The 22,027-nt window shown below is 33.6% G+C and overlaps 1 protein-coding gene and 1 pseudogene across 7 annotated transcripts; both read left to right on the top strand.

Annotated features, from left to right (window-relative positions):
* The first annotated feature begins 1,870 nt into the window (after nt 1-1,870).
* On the top strand, nt 1,871-9,912 carry LOC150034539 (uncharacterized; annotated as a pseudogene). The gene is made up of 4 exons (XR_016531532.1): nt 1,871-2,189; nt 7,566-8,276; nt 8,442-8,508; nt 9,883-9,912. The product of XR_016531532.1 is annotated as an uncharacterized LOC150034539 (transcript).
* Nucleotides 9,913-11,267: 1,355 nt separating this feature from the next.
* LOC120083233 (uncharacterized) lies at nt 11,268-16,363 on the top strand. 6 transcript variants are annotated; one of them, XM_090316230.1, is made up of 8 exons: nt 11,816-12,050; nt 12,166-12,193; nt 12,377-13,525; nt 13,606-13,687; nt 13,848-13,914; nt 15,296-15,463; nt 15,604-15,664; nt 15,938-16,363. In XM_090316230.1, exons 3-8 carry the CDS (start codon nt 12,487-12,489, stop codon nt 16,132-16,134), a joined length of 1,614 nt encoding a protein of 537 aa, XP_090172356.1. In that variant the 5' UTR covers nt 11,816-12,050; nt 12,166-12,193; nt 12,377-12,486; the 3' UTR covers nt 16,135-16,363. The 6 variants fall into 6 exon arrangements, with proteins under 6 accessions (XP_038894827.1, XP_038894829.1, XP_038894828.1 ...); XM_039038899.2 differs by lacking the exons at nt 11,816-12,050; nt 12,166-12,193 and adding an exon at nt 11,268-11,614; XM_039038900.2 differs by lacking the exon at nt 12,166-12,193 and having other exon boundaries at nt 11,683-12,050.
* The last annotated feature ends 5,664 nt before the right edge of the window (nt 16,364-22,027 follow it).

Here is a 22,027-nt window from a genome sequence, read left to right on the forward strand (position 1 = left end):
TTTTAGTTTATTTTAAACTAAACTATTATCAAAATAATTAAGATGACAAGTTTGAACTAATCCAAAATCTAATCACGTATTAAATAGAAGAAACTATTTCACTAACTCAAGAAGCAAACTTCTTGAACCCAAACTTCTCCAAACATGTTCGATTTGTTAAGTCTCTTTGTCGTTCACTCGTTTTTACCTAATTTTCATGCTGATTTTTTCACTATTGGGTTAGGTTCTAATGAGAATTCAAATGAGTTTTCTTTGTTTTGAGATGGGTTTAACCCAATGGTGAAAAGATCAATATTGTTCTGATGGAAATTCAAATGGGTTTTCTTTGTTATGAGATGGCTTTGACCCAATAGTGAAAGGATTAGTATTACTCTGATGGGAATTCAAATGGGTTTTCTTTGTTTTCAGATCGGTTTGACTTGTTCTGTTTGTTGGTGCTCATTTGGATTATCTTTGTCCATGATTATTCAAACTTATCTGAGTTTTGCTCATTTAATTGTTACTATTGTTGATTTTGGCTTCATTTTAATTGCGTCTGACCTTTGGTTTTTACTACGAAGTGATATTTTGAGGACAATACGAGAGGGTGAATCTATATGAAATGGGACATTCTAAGTTTTAGAAACGGAATTTTGCAATTTTGTTCACAAGTAACCTCTAGGTTAACCTTGGGAGATTTGTACGGATGGCCCCTATTTAGGGGCCCACTCGAAATTTGGGCTCACTTTAAAAAAAAAGCTCAAAATCTAGCATTTTGCTTATGTCAGCCACATGTGAAAGTACCGTTTTAACCCCAAAACGCTCATGAGGCTAGATGCAACTCAGATTTCTCGCTCTTTCCTCTTATCTCTTCATCTTGTTCCTCCCTCTCCTTCATCTCGTTCCTCAATTCACGTTGCTCTCCTTCATTTTTTCCCTTCATTTTTTCTTTTTACTTTTTTTTGAATTCTTTCTCTCACTTACTTCTCTATCTTCTTCCTTGTCAATTTTGTAGTTTTTTTTCCTTCATTTGAATTCTCACTCTCGTTGTTTCCTCTCGTTTAGATTCATGCTCTAACTTACATATTTGATTCAAGAAGAAAAAGATGTCAATATAAACAGAAGAAATCACTGGAAAAGGAGGGCACTTGAAGAAAAAAGGGTGGGAAGGAAATCTCGTCGAAAAAATGAGAAAAAAGAAAAAAAAAAGAGAGCGACGTCTGAAAAGAAAAAAAAAGGGAAACTACTAAAAAGAAAAGGGTGTCATAGATAGAAGAAATCACCGAAAAAGAAAAAAAGGAAAGAAAAAAGAAGAAAGGCAGAAAAATTGCAAAAGAGAAGGAATAAGGAAGAAAGAAGAAGGAAGAATAGTTAAAGTGGTAAATTCACAGGATGATGACATCAACATAAGGCCAAAATCGAGCAAATTGAAAAGTGAAGACAAATTTTGAGATGGCCCCTTTGGTACCAATTTCTTGTTAACCTTTGTCTTGCTATTTGAATCAGCCCTTTGATATTTTATTGTCTTTCTTTTTTTGGTATATGTCTGACTACATGTATTAATGGTTTTGTTGTAGTTCTGAAGTAACAGAAATAATATCTTCTACTGTGCTTTGAACTTTTTACTTTTAATGACCCTATGCTAAGTTTGAACTGGAGTTAGAAAAGGAACAAAGATCCGGAGAAGTTAAGCTATATGCCTTCTCAATGATAAATATCTATAATTAGGAATTAAAATGAGATATTTTAATTTTGATGACTGTGTATTTTATATAAATCAGGTAGGAGAAGATTTCTTCAAAGAAATACATGGAGTTCTCAGAGAACTTACCTTTTTGCATTTATGAAGATATAGTGTGGGAATTCTGCAAAATATCTAGAAAGATTGGTCATGGATATTTCAAAATGTGATACACGCAAAGGATTGGAGCATACAATGAAAGAGAGAAGGCATGATAGTGCTACTGAAGGAAACAATATGGGTAGTGTTCTTTCTGGTTCTGAAGATGCATCTTCAATGGATAAAATCCTATTTGAAAACGATCCAGCCCCAGATGCCACGTTCATTATATGCTCAAAGTCAGAGTCTGAAATAGGAAAAACTCTTCTAGAGAGATGTAATTCAAAAGGAAATGTTCATAAAAACGAGCATAATGATGACCAAAAATTTTCAAACGATATGGATACATAGCATGAAAATATTAATGGTTTTGATTGTTGAAAATAAGGGGTTGTGTTGTGAGTTTAGCCCCAATGGTATTTTAGTACTTTACTTTGCCTAGGTTTTTCCCCTTTTGTATTAGGGCTTGTTAGAGCCTACATATATATTTGTCCTCTCTTGTATTGTGTAGAGTTGAAAATAATAAAAAATGACTTTCTATTGTGGTTTTTTCCCCATACTAGGGTTTTCCTTCCCTATTTCTATCTTTTAATATGGTATCAGACCATGGAGACGAAGCTCTAACTATCGTCGAATAAAAATAATCGGTGTAAGAAAAATTTAGAGCTTTATCAGCCTCGTTTCTTCCACCACCAATGACAGTTACCGCCGTTGCCGCCATCACTGTCGAGATCGTCGCTGTTGCCACCATCGTTGCTATCATCCAAGCTGCTGTAGATTGGTACCTTCAATCCTTTCATATTGGTATGAAAATCATGCTACCGCTGCCACCCCCTAGCATTGCCTACCCTAACAACGGCTATCCTAGTGTCGGCCACCCAAGCGACGTCAACCTCATGGGTATTCTTACTGTTAACAACCAAAAGATATATTTTGAAGTAAGTGATACATCATCATACCACGGTGGGCAACAACCAGTCGCATCGCCAACTCCTTTCCCCACGTGAAACCACATTCAAGCTTCCCTCAACATATGCCAGCTAGCCATGGTAATTCGGGTTTGGTGGGTTTGTCTCCGATAATGGTTCAACAACAATTGGCTAACCTTCAATTAAATTTTCAACAACAGATTGCTACCCATGGGGCAACCCTTGGTGCTTCCACAAACTTTCAAATGAATCTCGTAAATTCTGATTTATCTTTTGGTCTACCAATATATCTAGAGAATCCGGTAACCACTTTTTCTACTTTACCTACAACAAATTATTTGTTTGGATCTATAGGAAATTCTATAGGACTCATTACAGGAAAAAAGTTGAATGGCTAGAATTATTTCTCTTGGTCTCAGTCCATCAAGATGGCCCTTGAGGGGTGTCACAAATTTGGGTTTCTAACTGGTGAGATATCAAGACCTAGACCAGAAGATCCTTAAAAGTGCATTTAGAAAGGAGAAAACTCCCTGCTTCGATCTTTGTTGATTAATAGTATGAAACCACAAACAGGAAAACCCTTATCATATGCTGTAACTACTCGGGATATCTGGGTTGAAATTATACTCTAAGAGGCAGAATGCATCCCGTTGGAACACTCTGAGTAAATAGGGAACGATGGACGTTACTTCCTACTTGTTAAAGTTGTCCCTAATCTAGGAGGAGATAGATCTATGTTGTGAAATTGTCTAGGATTGTCCATGTGGCGGTGTTCAATATTTGAAAATTGAGGAAGTTGATCGTGTTTATGATTTTTTTGCTGGTCTGAACTCCAAGTTTGATGTAGTGCACAACTGAATATTGGGACAAAGACCAATACCTTCTCTTATGGAAGTGTGCTCTGAGGTTCGTTTAGAGGAAGATAGATCGAGTGTTATGAACAACACTATTGTTTCTGCTACGTTTAGTGAAAAATTATATGGATCTGATGGTGACAAGCAAGATGGAAAATTGACTCTTGTTTGTAAACATTGCAAGAAACCTTGGCATACAAAGGATTAGTGCTAGAAGTTACATGGTGGACCCCCGAATGGTAGACGTCGTCCTCCGAATGACAAGTCCAATCCTGGTCGAGCACTTGTAAGTGAATCTACGAGTGCTGCTTCATAATCACAACCTCAAGTGAATTGCCATAGTGACCCTAGTGCTGTTAGGGTCGTTTGGGGCTATTGGCCAATCAGGTACTTCTCAGCCCTTAAGTCTCCTAAGTGTCAATGGTAAGAAACCATGGATACTTGATTCAGGAGCTACAGATCATTTAACTGGATCATCTGATCATTTTCTCTCATATCTTTCGAGCTCTGGTAATGAAAAGATTCAGATTGTAGATGGGTCTTTTGCTTCTATTGTAGGGAAGGGTCATATTTCTCCTTTTAAGGGTTTAACTTTACAGAATGTGTTGCATGTACCCAAAATGTCTTACAATTTACTATCTATTAGTAAGATAACTAGAAATCTGAAGTGTCAAGTTGTCTTCTCACCAGATGATGTTTTCTTTCAAGACTTGAGCTCGGGGACAATGATTGGCACTACTTGGCACGATAGAGGACTCTATTTCCTTGATGATAATGCTTCTTCTAGGAACTATTATAGGACTAGTTTGTTAGTCGTCTTGTTTTTCAACTTCTGAAAAGGATTGTATATTGTGACATTTTCGCCTTGGTCATCCAAATTTCCAATATATGAAATATTTATTTCCTAATTTATTTCATATCGTTGATATCTCATCTTTTTCTTGTGATGTGTGTACTCGTGCAAAATAACATTGGGTCACCTTTCCTTCTCAACCCTACAAACCTTCCAAGAAATTCACTCTTGTCCATATTGATGTTTGGGGTCCCTTAAATATTACCACCTCTTCCGGGAAACGTTGGTTTGCGACATTTTTTTATGATCACACCCATCTTACATGGGTGTTTCTCCTCACTGATAAATCTGAGTTGCCATCGATATTTCAATAATTTTACACTACTGTAAAGACTCAGTTTAACACCAAAATTGTTTTTCGTTGTAGTGATAATGGCCGTAAGTTTTTTAACAACACCCTCCTTGAGTTTCTGTCTTCTAAAGGCATTTTCCATCAAAGCTCCTACACTTATACCCCTTAACAAAATGGAGTGGCTGAAAAAAAATCGTCACCTTCTTGAAGTTGCACGGTCTCTCATGCTGTCTACTTCCCTTCCATCTTACTTATGGGGGATGTTGTTCTAACTGTAATCCATCTTATTAATCGAATGTCGTCTCGTGTCCTCCAACTCCAAACTCATCTTGAATGCTTCAAAGAGTCATACCCAACAACGCACCTTATTCCTGATGTTCCCCTTCGGGTGTTTGGATGCATTGCCTTTGTCCATAGTCATGACCCTAATCAAACTAAATTTACCCCTTGTGCTCAGAAATGTGTCTTTGTTGGTTATCCCTTTCACTAGCGAGGTTACAAATGTTTCCATCCATCTTCATGGAAGTACTTCATCTCCATGGATGTAGTATTCCTTGAAGATAAACCTTTCTTCCCTATTAGTCCTCTTCAGGGGGTGAATCCTAGTGAAAAGACTAACTGGTCCACATCTTCGGTTCCTACTGACCTTCTTCCTGAACCCATCCTGAGTGTACATGACATTGTCCTACCCACTAAATAAGTCCCTTGGATAACGTACTATAGGAAGAATCTCAGAAAGGAAATAGTGCCACCTATTGCTCCACTAACTCCAGTCCATAAATCGGGACCAACACGAGCTCAAGTACTACTATTCCTGATAATAGTGATGTGTGTGTTGAGGATGATATTGTTGATTTGGCTGAGAATAACAGGATTGCAAGCAGTTATGAGACTTTGAAAGAAACACAAGAAGGTGAGACTCTATCTCAGGTGGCTGAATGTGACTAACGTCCCATTACTGATGAGAGGTCGGACAAAACAGGGGAGTATGATGCCTCCCTTGATATGCCCATTGCTTTAAGAAATGGCACCAGGTCGTGCATTAAGTACCCCATGCATAGCTTTCTATCTTACAGTAATATGTCTTCTAAGTTCAGGGTGTTCACTACTAGCCTGGATACAGTAACAATACTGAAAAACATACATATGGCCATGGAAGTTCCTGAGTGGAAGGCTGTCGTCATGGAAGAAATGAGAGCTCTTGAAAAGAATAATACGTGGGACCGTGTGGCTCTTCCTAAAGGGCATAAAATAGTTGGGTGCAAGTGGGTGTTTACTCTGAAGTACAAATCTAATGGAACTCTTGACAGATACAAGGTCAAACTTGTAGAAAAAGGGGTTTACTTAAACATATAGGATAGATTATTCTGAGACTCTCTCCTGTAGTGAAGTTAAATACAGTTTGAGTCCTTCTTTCTGTGGCAATTAAGAAAGACTGACCTCTCCATCAACTTGATGTAAAAAATGCATTTCTGAATGGTGAATTAGAAGAAGAGGTTTATATGAGCCCCCTCCTAGTTTTGAAGCTCGTTTTGATCATCAGGTTTGTAAACTTAGGAAGTCTTTGTATGGTTTGAAACAATCCCCTAGAGCATGATTTGATAGATTTACTACCTTTATTAAGTCCCAAGGTTTTACTCAAGGGCACTCTGATCACACATTATTCACAAAAAGGTCAGTATCAGGGAAAATTGTCGTTTTAATTGTGTATGTAAATAATATTGTCTTGTCAAGAGACGATACTTCTGAGATTACCAGGCTGAAAAAGAAAATGGCTGATGAGTTTGAGATTAAGGATCTTGGGAATCTAAAGTATTTCCTTGGAATGGAAATGACAAGATCAAGAGAAGGGATCTCTGTCTCTCAATAGAAATACACCCTTGACTTGTTAAAAGAAACGGGTATGACTGGATGTAGACCTGCTGACATTCTTGTAGATTTCAATGCTAAACTGGGAGATTCTATTGACAAATTTCCTGTTGTTAAAGAGAGGTATCAACGTTTAGTGGAGAAATTGATTTTCTTATCTCATACTAGACCCGATAATTCTTATGTTGTCAGTGTTGTTAGTCAGTTTATGCAGCACCCTATGAGGAATAATATATAGAAGCTGTGAATCAGATTTTGAGATATTTGAAAACGATTCTAGGTAAAGGTCTGATGTTTAGGAAAACTGACAGGAAATGCATTTAGGCTTATATCGACTCTGATTGGGTAGGATCTGTTATTGACAGAAAATCTAACTCTGGATAATGTACGTTTGTGTGGAGTAATCTAGTTACTTGGAGAAGTAAGAAGCAAGGTGTTGTTGCTAGAAGCAGTGTTGAAGCATAATAAAGAGCTATGAGTTTGTGAATCTGTGAAGAAATCTGGTTGAAGAAAGTTCTATTTGATCTTCATCAAGACAGTGATTTACCTATGATGCTCTATTGTGATAACAAAGTGGCTATAAGCATAGTCAACAATCTTGTGCAACATGATAGAACAAAACATGTGAAGATTGATAAACACTTTACAAAAGAGAAACTGGACAATGGTAGTATCTGTATTCCTTACATTCCATCTAGTCAACAAGTTGTTGATATTTTCACCAAAGGGTTACTCAAGCAAAGTTTTGACTCTTGTGTTAGTAAATGGGTTTGATTGACATCTACGCACCAATTTGAGGGAGAGTGTTGAAAATAAGGGATTGTATTATGAGTTCAGCCTCAAGGGTACTTTAGTACTTTACTTTGCCTTAGGTTTTTCCTTTTCTATATTAATAATAAAAAGTGACTTTCTATCGTGCTTTTTTCTCCTATACTAATATCTTTTAATACTGATAATTTTATCGTGAGTATGGCGTAGGTAAAACAAAATGTTGCTAGATGTAGTGTTGAAATGGAAGAGCCAAGTTCTACGAATGCTTATAAAGAGGACTCTGGGATCTCTGAAGATCCAGGTGGTATGAGAGACCATGACGATCATGGAAACATTGACAATGTTGCCCAAGAACTGTGCACGGGGATGATAGATGTGAGAAAGGATGATCATTCTAGAGAAAAATTCTCTGACCCCGGTTACCATTTGCCATGTAATGAGCAGGAATACTAGGGGGATGGTTCATTGAAAAGTTCAGATGTAGAACAGATAAATGATGCATTTGGCGATGAAACTTCAACAAACAAGGAACTGATTATGTCAATTCCTTCCTGCATGCCTCCTGAACTGGAAAATTCTGAAACTGCGAAGGAAGAAGTTGTATGTTCCTCAGCTTCTGGTGAGACAAGCAGTGGTGCTGGTGCTATTGCTGAAGAGAAAACTCCGTCGCTGGCATTGGATAGTTTAGTGAAAGGAGATTCTATTGGTTTTTCAAGGAAAAAGATTCTTGTTCTCGATGTAAATGGACTGCTTGCAGATTTTCTTTGTTATGTTCCACCTGAATATAAGCCAGACATTGTAATAAGACGAAAAGCAGGTGATAATCGACAATTACATTCCAAATAATGTTTGGCAGATTCGAGGTGGGTGTTTGGTCGTCAAGAACTCGGTAATGTTCAATTAACAACTTAATATATTTTTACACTTTACTTCTCCTGCTTTGTCTGGTTGTGAATTGTAAACCATTTTGTGCATTGTTTCACTTCGTCATTTTACTGAGGTAGCCTACTTTTTCATATGATTTTTCCTTGAGTGTGTCTACACGATTTTTCAGGAGAAATGTGGACATGGTGATAGATATTCTAATGGGAGACTTTAGAGAAAAATTACTATTTTCCTGGGTAAGGCCATATTTCTCACTCTATTCTTTGTAAACCTTTAGTATCATATATCATAACATCCAAATAATGTTTGGCAGTTTCTGTTAACAGTATATTTATATAAATATGAATGTATGCATGCATGTATGAACCTTGGGGTAAGGTAGATTTTGAATCAATCTAAGATTAAATTTGCCTTCACCCATCAATTTAACTTTTTGGGTCAATCGGTTCTTTAAGAATTATATTATAATTTTCATTATTTCTTGAAATATGAAACGTAAATAATGTGTTTGTTACTGTACATTGATTCGAAATTATCTCATATGAAGTTGTGACCCTGGACTAATGCTGAAAGTTATGAAGCCTATGGTGCTTCTAAAAGGTTAAGGATCATTTCTTCTTTTGTAAAATTTTTCAGACCTCTTTTCTATCTCTTATCGACTAGAATACCCAATGACAAAACGATTCCCTCAAGGATGTTCATGAATTTAAAACGTGTGCCTAGGCATGGTTCAAGGGAGGCACCCGATCTCAAGTGATACAAGGCAACGTCTGTTAAGTCTGCGCCAAGCTGATGCTTGGCACATCAAACATACATAGGAGAGCCTTTTTTCAATATAAAGAAAAGGGGATATCTACCTCTTTATAAAATTTCTTAGATAAAGCCCTTCATTTCTTTTTTTTTTCCCTCAATATTTGTGAGTGTTCAGTCCAACTTGCATGTAACTCGACTAATCTCACAGGAAAACTCGTCTAACTCGACAAAATTTGGGTACCAAAGAAACTCATAGGATATTAAATCCTGAGTCGGTGATCACAATATATTGAACCCATTCCCTTTAGGTTTTTTATTAAACCATGACCCATTTTTTACCACTAGCCAATCCATGATGGTCATAGAGTACTTTATTCCTTTAATCTTTTTTAATTTCATGCATCATAATTTCGTAGCTTTGATACTACGCTTATTGCTTCACTAAGTCGTAGACTTCTTTGTACACCTTGTGCTTAAGTTTCAAAATACTGTTGATGCCTCTGCCATTTTGCTTAAAAAAATTGCACTTTGGAGGATTTGAAACTAATGGAATCAAATAATGTCATTGATTCTACATCTTTTTTAGTATTGCAACAGTTACGGGGTAGAGGGATGAACTTTCGATCACTAGGGACGAATCACATATCAATACCACTAAGCCAAGTTCACTTTGGTTATGTCTCATTCCGATAAAAACTTTTCATTGTCATACATGATATTTTGTAGGCTAGCATCAATAATTAAGCTCTGTAGTTTAGTGGCCAACTCGAAATTTGTTTTTCCGAAATATTCATACATTGGGCTCATATGTTCCATCTTCATTTCTAATTCTACATTATCTTCTTTTTAATGTTTAGAATCTGAAAGACTTTTCAGCATTGGTTTGATACATTTCATTACATGATTTGTTGATTTTAACTTAAGATAGTTAATATATGTCACACTGCCTAATTCCAATCCATTGGGGGCCAATTTGCAGATCTTTATTCACAAGAATCACATGTATAGCATACCCTTTTGTTGAAATTTCTATTCCATGTTTTCACTTTTTTGTATTCAATTTTGTAATAGATGCAAATTGTAATAAAGCAAATGAAATGGGGGACCATCACTAAAACCTGTTTGGAAACATTGAGAAGCTCATTCACAACTGGAATTAAAATTTAGCCTGGATAAGCCGATAGTGGAGAACCAATGATTTGACATTTTATTTTCTTAATCATGAGATGAATTAAAAATCTTTTAGTATTAATGATACAATTTCATGGGATTTGTATTTGATATCTTCTAGAAATAGAAATCACTCATATTTCAAGTAGTTTGTATTTTTTTTTTTTTTTTCAAATATCAATTTATACCTCTAAATCGTATGGATGATATAAATTAAAATTTTAATAATTATTACATCAATTTAAACTCTGAAATTTTTTTATATATTAATTTATACCCTTTTCCAAATTTCTTCAACTAATATCGTGTGGAACTTATAATTTGAGTCACTTAAATTTCAAAATTTTGTCAAAATGAGCATAGTCTAACTGATATAGTATTTATACTATCAACTTCGAGGTTAAACACTCAATTTTCCACCCTCCGCATTTAATCTAATGTCTTCGAAAAAAAATCCAAAATTTTTATAAGCCAATCAATTTAGACATTTTATTACAATTATCTTTAAAATCATCCATGTGTTCATTCTCAAAAAGAAAATTATGACTAAAAGTAAATTAATTAATTTATAAAAATTTAAGGGTTTAATTGATATAATTATAAGTTTTACACGAAGTTTTTTCAAATAGAACGCAGTGGACTTAAAAAAGTTTAAGATTTAAATTGAAAAAATTATTAGTTTACGATTTCTTCTTTTTAAAAAAAAGGAAAAAAATGAAAAGTTGTTTATTGGCTACTCTCTTAGTCTTAGATACTATGTAGATTATGGCACTTATAAGTAGAACATTACTTCATTCTTTGACAAATGTCATATTTGTAATGTAATATTCTTAAAGAAAATGTGAAGTAGAAACAAGTGTTAAAGTTTATTGTATAGTTTTTTACTCACTATATATGTAATATAACTGTTTTGTTTTTCATTATTTACTCATATATTTCAGGAATCTTATTGTATCTTTTCTTTTTTTAGTATAACAAATGGGGAGATTTGAACCACAAATTTCTGTGGTTAACATATTCTTATCATAATTGAATGTTTTGTTTGTTCGTGTTTTTCTCATCATCTTCATTCATAGATAATAAAATTTAAAGTTGAATAGAAATAAAATGTATATAGGTAACCTAAAATCATAAACTTTATCAGTTAAACTGTCACTTATAAGAGAATGAGAAGCATAGAATATATTTGATAATGAAAAAAAAAGGGAAAAAAATAATCAGAGGAGAAGATTGATGGCCAGTGAGCCGCCGATTTGCAAATGGGCTGCCCCCGAGAAGAACGACGGCGCTACGTCCAACAAAAGAAGAGAAATTTTGAGCTGCCATCCAACGACATTCAATGCCATACTCTTCTCTTTTGTCCTGCCAATAGTTACTTCTCATTCCTTGTTCCTCTGCCATCGATTCCATGTTCGATCTGTTAAGTCTCTGTCTTTCTCTCGCTTTTACCTAATTTCCATGCTGATTTTTTTCACTATTGGGTCAGGTTCTGATGGGAATTCAAAGGGTTTTCTTTGTTTTGAGATGGGTTTGACCCAATAGTGAAAAGATCAGTACTGTTCAGATGGGAATTCAAATGGGTTTTCTTTGTTTTGAGATGGGTTTGACTTGTTCTGCTTGTTGATGCTCATTTAGACTATCTTTGCCCGTGATTATTCAAACTTATCTGAGTTTTTCTTGTTTAATTGTTACTGTTGTTGATTTTGACTTCAATTTGATTGCGCGTCTGAGCTCGTTGGCACTTTGGTTTTTACTAAGAAGTGAGGAATTGTGTTGTTTTGAGAACAATCCGAGGGCGAATCTATATGAAATGGGACATTCTAAGTTTTAGAAACGGAATTTTGCAATTGTGTTCGTAAGTAACCTCTAGGTTAACTTTTGTCTTGCTATTTGAATCAGCTCCTTAATCTTTTATTGTCTTTCTTTTTCTGGTATATGCCTGATTACATGTATTAATGGTTTTGTTGTAGTTCTGAAGTAAAAGAAATAATATCTTCTGTAAGCTGCTCTGCTTTGAACTTTTTGCTTTTAATGACCCTATGCTGGGTCTGAACCGGAGTTAGAAAAGGAACAAAGATCCGGGGAAGTTAGGCTATATGCCTTCTTAATGATAAATATCTATGATTAGGAATTGAAATTGGATATTTTGATTTTGATGACCGTGTTTTTTATATATATCAGGTAAGAGAAGATTCCTTCAAAGAAATACATAGAGTTCTCATAGAACTTACCTTTTTGCATTTATGAGGATATAGTGTAGGACTTCTGCAAAATATCTGGAAGGATAGGTCATGGATATTTCAGAATGTGATACAGGCGAAGGATTGGAGCATAAAATGAAAAAGAGAAAGCAAGAACAGTTTGATGATGTTTCTGAAGGAAACAATATGGGCAGTGTTCATTCTGGTTCTCAAGATGGATGTTCAATGGATAAAATCCTGTCTGAAAATGATCCAGCTTCAGATGCCAAATTCATTATATGCTCTAAGTTGGAATCTGAAACAGGAAAAACTCTTCCAGAGATATGTAATTCAAAAGGGAATGTTCATGGAAAGGAGCATAATGATGACCAAAAATTGTCAAAGGATATGGATACAGAGCATGATAATATTAATGGTTGCGATAACCTTATCCTGAATACAGAGGAGGTAAAACGAAATGTTGCTAGATATAGTGTTGAAATTGAAGAGCCAAGTTCTATGAATGCTTACAAAGAAGACTCTGGGATCTCTGAAGATCCAGGTGGTATGACAGACCATGATGATCATGGAAACATTGACAGTGTTGTACAAGAACTGAGCAAGGAGATGATAGATGTGAGGAAGGATGATCATTCTAGAGAAAAATTCTCTGACCCCAGTTATCATTTGCCATGTAATGAGGAGGAATGCGAGGGCGATGGTTCATTGAAAAGTTCAAATGTAGAACAGATAAATGATGGATTTGGTAACAATGCTTCAGAGAAGATTGTGGAAGGTGCTGTGGAGGAAACTTCTGTTTGCTGTTCAGTCACTGAGCATGATGATGAAACTTCAACAAGCAAGGAACTGATTATGTCAACTCCTTGCTGCGTGCCTCCTGAACTAGAAAATGCTGAAACTCCGAAAGAAGAAGTATGTTTCTCAGCTTCTGGTGAGACAAGCAGTGGTGTTGATGCTATTGCTGAAGAGAAAACTCCATCGCTTGTATTGGATACTTCAGAGAAAGGAGATTCAATTGGTTTTTCAAGAAAAAAGCTTCTTGTTCTCGATGTAAATGGACTGCTTGCAGATTTTATTATTTATGTTCCACCTGGATATAAGCCAGACATTGTAATAGGACAAAAAGCAGGTGATAATCGACAATTACATTCCTTTATTTTTCATTTTCCTTAAAAATCCAATAGTGAATTGGCTTGTTTTTCTCACCAGTGTTCAAGAGGCCATTTTGTGATGATTTTATTAAGTTTTGTTTTGAAAGATTCGAGGTGGGTGTTTGGTCGTCAAGAACTCGGTAATGTTTCCTTGACAACTTAATATATTTTAAACCTTACTTTTCGTGCTTTGTCTGGTTGTGAATTATAAACCATTTTGTGCACGTTTCACTTCATCATTTTACTGAGGTAGCCTGTTTCATATGATTTTTTCCTAAGTGTGTTTACACAAATTTTCAGGAGAAATGTGGACATGGTGATAGATTTTCTAATGGGAGACTTTAGAGAAAAATTACTATTTTGCTGGGTAAGGCCATATTTCTCTCTCTATTTTTTTTCCCCACCTTTAGTATCATATATCATAATATCCAAATAATGTTTGACAGTTTCTTTTAATAGTATATTTATATAGATATATGTATGTATGCATGCGTGTATGAACGTAGGGGATAAGGTGGATTTTGCATCAATTATATTGTAGTTTTCATTCTTTCTTGAAATATGAAATGAAAATAATGTGTTTATTACTGTACATTGACTCAAAATTATTTCATATGACGCTGTGACACTGGGCTAATCCTGAAAGTTATGAAACCTGTGGTGCTTCTAAAAGGTTAAGGTCATTTCTTCTTTTGTAAAATTTCCCAGACCTCTTTTCTATCTTATCAGCTAGAATATCCAATGATAGAACGATTTCCTTGAGAATGTTCATGGATCTAAAACGTGTGCCTAGGCATGATGCAAGGGAGGCAACCCGATGTCAAGAGACACAAGGCAACCTCTGTTAAGTCTGCACCAAGCAAGTGCTTCATGCCTCAAACATAGGAGTCTTTTTTCAATATAAAAAGAAGGGGATATCTAAATCTTTATACAATTTCTTTGATAAAGCCCTTCATTCCTTAATTTTATTTTATTTTTCTGCGAGTGTCTTGGTCCAACGTACACGCACCTCGACTAATCTTACGAGACATCTTGCCTAACCCAACAATATTTGGGTGTCAAAGAAACTTGTAGGATATTAAATCCTAGATCGGTGCCCACTATAGGTTGAACCATTCCTTCTAAGTTCTTTATTAAACCTTGACCATTTTTGTTGTCCAGTTGGTCAACCCATAATGGTTATAAAGCCCTTTATTCCTTTGATCCTTTTCATTTCATGCATCATAATTTCATAATTTTTATATTACGTTTATTGCTTCACTGAGTCCCAAACTTCCTTTTACACCTCGTCTTAAGTTCCGAAAGACTGTTGATGCCCCTGCCATTTTGCTTAAAAAATTTGGACTTTGGAGGATTTGAAACTGATGGAACCAAATAATGTCCTTGATACATAGTTTTTTTACTTGGTTCCCATTTTGACACATTTTAGCATTTGTCAATGTTATGCATGATATTTTCGTTGACTGGCATCAGTATATTCAACTCTGTAGTTTAGTGGCCAGCAGTTTTTATTAGTCTAACTCGTATTAGTTCATTAATATTTGGCATGAGATAACTTAGTAGAACTGTTTCTCTGAACTCTATCATAAATATTGATTAAAAGGGTCATGCAGGTTTTGGGAAAACTTTGATCATTCAGTTCCTTAATCCATTTCATATGAGTGTGCAATCATCCAAAAGTAATGTCTTCTGCTAAATCATTGATACCATGGCTTCTCTTTTTGGTCATCTAACACTGCTCTGTACAGGATCAATCACACTGTACCGACACGACATTCTCTACCGTAGAGAACAAGCACAAGCCTTTAGTCTTAAAGGAAATAAAAAAACTGTGGAAATACCTTAAGCCACGAGAGTTCAATGCATCAAACACTCTACTGTTGGATGATTCCCCACACAAGGCATTGTGCAATCCGGTTAGATGTCTCATCTCTCCTCTTGTATTTTTTGTTCCTTGTTTCATTTTCTGAGTAAGGATGTGTACTTTCCCCATCTCTGCACTCCAATCTAATGCTAACAGGCATTCTTCGTTTTTCGGGTGCTTGTTATTGTGTAGGCAAACACTGCAATATTTCCTGTAACATATCGGTTTAGGGATACTGACGATACGTCGTTAGGTAACTAACTGCTTTTAAGCTATAAAATAGCACAATGCTCTTAACATGATGATAGTCCCAAGTTTGTGTTCTTTCATTCATAGTTCATGTCTTAGACCCTGACTTTCTAGCATCTTATCTTCTACACAAACTTTCATTCTGATAGTTCCTTCCAAATGATCAAATATATTCCCATTTCTTATTCTTTTTTACTGCTTCTGCACAAATCCTGGGATATTTTTGTTAAACTATACTGCTGTCAATCATTTCTTACGATTAACGATTCGCATTTAGGACCGGGAGGCGATCTTCGGGTTTTTCTGGAAGGTTTATCAATGGCAGAAAATGTTCAAAAGTATGTTGAGCAGAATCGTTTTGGTCAACGCCCCATTACAGAAAAGAATCCATCTTGGAAGTTTTATAGGCGTATCATATATTTTGTTGAGCGCAAAAACGATCAGGAGGATACGAATTCTTTCAAATGGAACTGAAAAAAGGTAAGCTTGAGAGGCATTTTCATGCATCTTTTTTGGCATTTTCATGCATCTTTTTGGTACATCCTCTTGTATGAATGAAAAAGGTTTTACACGTTAGCTTCCCTCCCGATGTTGAAAGGTTTTTGATGCATTAAACGATCGATTTCTAACATTAGTTTTTCTTTATCCATAATCTTCTTTTGTTGAAAAACATGAATGAATGAATAGTGTTATGCTATGGTAATTCTTTTGTTTCTTTTTTCCTACAACCTTTCCAATAATTTCTTTCTTTCTTTGCCTCTCTCATGGTGTATTATTGCAAGGCTCAATTAGAAAAAGCTATTTGTTTAAAAAAAAAAAAATGTCTATTTGTTTCGAAGTTACGGTATTGCTCTTCGATCTTTCATAAATATGTTGAAATTGGTATTGATGTAGATATTGTTTTTTAAAATGATGGACGAAATATGAACATAGGAATGACCTAAAATGTTGTGATGGTGACTAAGATGATTGTATTAAGCTTGAAAAAAATGACATTTAGACAATATTTTTCTTTACTCCAATGGTAGTTTTAGAATTTGTGAAAGGTCAAGAATAATATTACAATTTTTAAAAGAAGAATAATTTGAAATAGCTAGATAAAGTTAGAATGTTGAAACTACTATTGAAGTAGAAATTAGAACATTGGACAAATTGACATAGTATCGACTTAGAACGGTGACAATAATTAGGATGTTTGTAGCCCGTAAAAAATGACATTCAAACGAGTTAATATTTCCTCTAATATTTTGTCAATTTCTTTTTTAACTTCAATGACAGTTTTGATACATTTAAGAAAGTTCGAGTGTGTTTGTATGATATTGACAATTTTTATAATTTTACCTTTTGTCAATTATAGTCAATTATGTATTTGTTCGAGTATCAACCCATGCGGCAAGCAATGATCTATCATAGAGATTTAAATAATAATATTAATAATAATTTGACCACTAAAAAATTAGTGATTTTATTATTTATATTCGAATAATCAATATACTCAATTGTCAACCGATATATATTATTCAATATTTTAAATATAGTATACACATATATATTTTGGTTAAAATATTATCTTGTTTCTATACTTGTTCAGTTGCCCAATTTATAAATCTTAAATTAGTCTCTACCATTAGTATTTGATTAAATTAAATCTAGTCTCGATTAAACTTTCCTCTATTAGTTTTAAAAGATGACATTTTGTTTTATTTTGAACAAAAGTTGTTATTATTATTTTACTAATTTGATTTAAAAAAAGACTTTCAACAAACAATAAAAGCTAATTTTAAGATTTAATTGAAAGTAAATAGACTAAATTTGAATATTTGAAACTATAGTGACTTAAATAAAATAGGTCTAAAATGGATCTAACATGGCATGTTAACTTGGTTTCTTTCCTTTTTTTTTTTTTTCTTTTTTTGGTAAAGAAAATGCTTATCACTCATAATATTGTTTTGGTTGTAAAAGTGTATCTTTGTTTCCATTACAACATTTTAATAAACGTTAAAATTAGTTTTTATGATTAAAATTTAGGAAAGTTATTTTAAATAGTAGACTTGTTGAAAATATTTACAAATAATAGCAAAAAAAAAAAATAGATAAAGAGTTTTTTTGTTCAATAATATGTGGGGTCGACGATGTCAACTTCATTGGTCTAAAATATAAACCTAGCTCACTTGATATATATATATATATATGTTGAAACTGAAGGCTATACTTAGGTTGATTGAGAGAGATACATGATCAATTGAAGAATAGAGCTCAAAATAACCAAAAAAATCTTTCTAGAGAACTATGATCCTAAACCACAAGGTGTTAGACTAAAGGAAGGAAACTTTTCTTATTGAACTTAGAGCTTTTAAAAGTTGGAGATATTAAATATAACATGATTTAATTGTCGGTGTGAGCATAATTTAGTAGTAATTGAAATATAGCTCTTCTTTTGAAGTTGAATGTTGAAATTTCTATACCCTATCTGTTGTACTCAAGTAAATAAATGGATGAAGTTTAATAGATTCAAATTTTCATCTCAATTAAAAAAAAGAATTTAGGTGACAAGTGTTTGGTAAGAAAGTCCAATAAGACAGGAATTTAGTTATGAGAGTTTCTTTTTAACCGCCAATCCACCAACCTCTTTCAATGCTCCAATGTTATGTTCCATTAATATACCCTATATCTCTATAACTATCTTCACAAATATCATTTATGAATGGTTTGAAAAATATGCCACGACATTCAATGTCCTCCCCAATTTAAATCTAAGTTTATTTATTTTTTTCTTTAAAAAGAAAATTCTCCAGACATATAAAGGTTGCTAGGAGTATGCATCGATTGGTGTCGGTTTTGGGGCACCAAAAACCGACCAAGAAGAAAAGTGTGACCGTCAATCGGTTTTGTCTTTTTTTTTTTTTTTTGTTACAAGCAAAACCAAAGTGAATGAAAATGAAAGATGACTTGATGTAGTATTATTGTTAAGCTCACATAATTTGTAACTTTTTTAAATTTAAATCAATATTTTTTATGAAAAAAATTTAAATCAATCATGTAGTGGGTTTAGAATTTAGGAAACATAAAAAAAGAAAATAATAAATCAATATTAAGGCAACCGGCTTGGGCTTGAGTTTGTATTGATGGTAGTGAGCTTACTTTTATACTTATTTTTTAGGAAAATTTTTTTAAAAAAATAGTATTTATACATATTCGGTCGGTCGGTCGGTTGGTTCTCCAATATTTTTAATATGAAAACCGAAAATCGAACGATCAAGTCCTATCCCCAATCGATCGACCTCAACTTGGTCGGTTCAGATCGGTTTTGGTGCCTTTATGCTCACCCCTAGAGGTTGCCCCAAGTAAGGTTCAAAAACTCACAAGCAAGCCCAAGTCCAAGGGAAATCGAGAGGCGACATAAGGAAACATGTGTCACAAAAGGAAAAAGTTAGACTCGGCCAGTCGTGCTGATGATTGTATACCAATCAGGAAATAATTGAGTCACACTCGGTCTGATGCCCTACAGCATTGAGTGTCGTAAACAACTCTAGCATTGCCAAAGTTACATGTAACTCCAGACGACTATTAGAGGAAGAACATTATAAATAGTCCCATTAAACGTCCCCAATGGATGAAAGTAAGTAATATCTAAAGGAGAGCTTTGACCTTATTTTTGCATGCTTAGTTGAACTATATCCTTATTGTACTAACTTAGTAGATATATATATATATATATATATATATATATATATATATACATATATATACAATGAATGCTTGAATGGTTAAGAAAAATGAAGTTTTGATTTCCCAAAAATGCCACACTCTCACCCCTTCAAAGTAATAATGTTGAGTTAGTTGGCATTATGTTTAGAGTTATGAGCTGCTTTTCCCTTTTCTAAGCCAACCATACATGGAAAGCTTAAACTTTGAGCAAAGCCTCACAAGTTTAACAAGTTTAATAGGGACATGCACCAACCAATCCATTTAATAATTTCAACTAAAAAACCCTAAGCTTTCCAAAATTGTTCAAAATGGGACCATTAATTTGAAGTTCTTGTTTTAGGTTTCTACCGTACTAATATATAATTAACTACTTGAGTTATGTTTAAATTCATTCAATTAACTCAACCGATCGTTTTATTGATTTCGATGAGGTGGATATTTAAAAAAAAAAAAAAAAAAAAAATCTCTATAATTAACTCCATTATTTTTTCAAAGACCTTGCAAGCAAACAATGGTAACAAAGTATGTTTTATGCTTTGATTCATCATGTGCAAAAGATGCTGTTGGATTCAAATGGCCTGGCAAAACCAACTGCCAACATCCTCCTTGCCAACTCAAGCCCCCTTCCCCAATTTCTTTTTTTTTTATTTATTTCAACTAACTTAAATAATTTACAATTTTAAATATTCTTTTTTCTTTATATCTATATTTCTCCCTCATATGTATATAGTTCACAAAAATATATCTACCAACTCAATAGTTTGATCAATATATATAAAGATATACTTTAACTGACAAAATATGCTAGAGATTTAAATTCTCACTCTTACACTATAAAATAAAGTTAAAATAATTTAATATTAACAGTAAAAACTACATTTACGATTCTAAATTAACGAGTCTAATTTATTAGATATATTTATAGAGAAAAATGAAAGTCAACTAAAAAGGGCAAAAAAGCCACTAGGTTTCATGGTATTAGCATTAGGGCTAGCCTAATAGGACTAGGGTTCAACCACCATCCCTTTTGCCTTTATAGTGTGACATAAATTAATGCAACTAAAGTGGATATGAGCTTCTCTTTATAGTCAAAAGACAGGACAGAGAGGGGACCTTTTAATTTGGACACTATTCTCTATTAAACTTTTTATCCCAAAAAATAAAATTAAAGGAAGAAATTAAGGAGTGGTGTCAAAGCTTCACATTTCTTATCCCTTGGAGATATATGTCTAATTTCCAAATGTCATGGTTATCATAGTTTTTTTTTTTATATAGAATTTGATTTCTTTTAATTTTCAAAATTAACTATGACACCCTAAATTTTACTTTGAGTGACCTTAATTACAATCATCATTGTCATATAATTTAAATACATCTCGTTTTCATCGATTGTCTTTTTATATGACTAGTGAATTAAAAATCTTTATTGGCTATTTTTAATATATAAAAATGTAATACTTTAATAAACCTTCTTTATATTCTATACACCTATGAATGATTCAAACCTTTCTTCTTTTTTTTTTCCCTCCTTTTGCAATATACTATAAAACTGATATTTTTCATTGGAAATTATGATATTCAAATTATTAGGGTACTTTATGGTGGTACCATGCACCTTAAGCCACACAAATAGCTTGGTCCATGTTCACTCAATTGCAAACAATACCCATCATTTAGAATTCTTTCTCTCTCTCATATTCATGAAGATGAAATTATTGATTTATATATGTTTTTAAAGTTGTATTATATATGTATTTGTAGGGTTGAAAAACCCCACCATTGTTGGGCTACATAATTCTTTCACTCATTGAGGGGTATGAACCAAATGATGTTTGAAGATGATAAAATATTATTGGTTGAGGATTGAAAGAGAGAGAGCTTTGAAAAAGTCATGATATCAATATATATATATATATTAATGTACCATAATGCAATGAGTAATGTTACATTTTGTTTCATGGAACATGGGTTAGTATTGATATTGATTGGTTAGTTGGTGATGCCTAATCTTTCTAAGGCATCCCACATGCCATGCAAAAAGCCTTCTTTTCATCTCCTTTTGTTTTGGGATGTCATGTAGAGTCAATATTTTTGATAAGTATACATCACTAAGCTTTTGTCCATTTCATTTTGCCCTAATTTAAAACATCAAGCTATCCCTTTAACATTTTGTATGTGTTTTCACTAGCAATATTGTCATTTCAACACAAATTTTTATATATCAAACAAAAATAGTTTATATGAAGTTCCTAATCTATTTCGAATGTATTTACATCATGAAATTATGATTCCAAATACTTTGATGTCCTGTCAACTTTTACATGAGTACCATATAAATTACTTTGTTATTATTTAAGGATATAATAATATTATCATTCAAGATTGATATAAGTTTTTGTAAAGCAAAATGATATGATAAAACTAAGAATCCTTTGAAAACGTGAACTCCTAATTCTCAAGACCAAAACCCCCCAAATCTATTTGATTTTAACCTTAAGGATTGGATTAAACACGAATTGACTTAAGATCAAAACTCTTGAGGCAAAGGACAAGTTTTTTTGTCTAAGATTCAAACACTTCACAAGATAAGATGGTCAATTTCATTTGAATGTTCTTGAAATTAAACTCAATATATGAATTGCAAAATTCAAAAAAACTG

This window comes from Benincasa hispida, chromosome 8 (assembly GCF_027475165.1).
Source record: "Benincasa hispida cultivar pf3 chromosome 8, pf3_genome.v1.1, whole genome shotgun sequence".
NCBI lineage: Eukaryota > Viridiplantae > Streptophyta > Magnoliopsida > Cucurbitales > Cucurbitaceae > Benincasa > Benincasa hispida.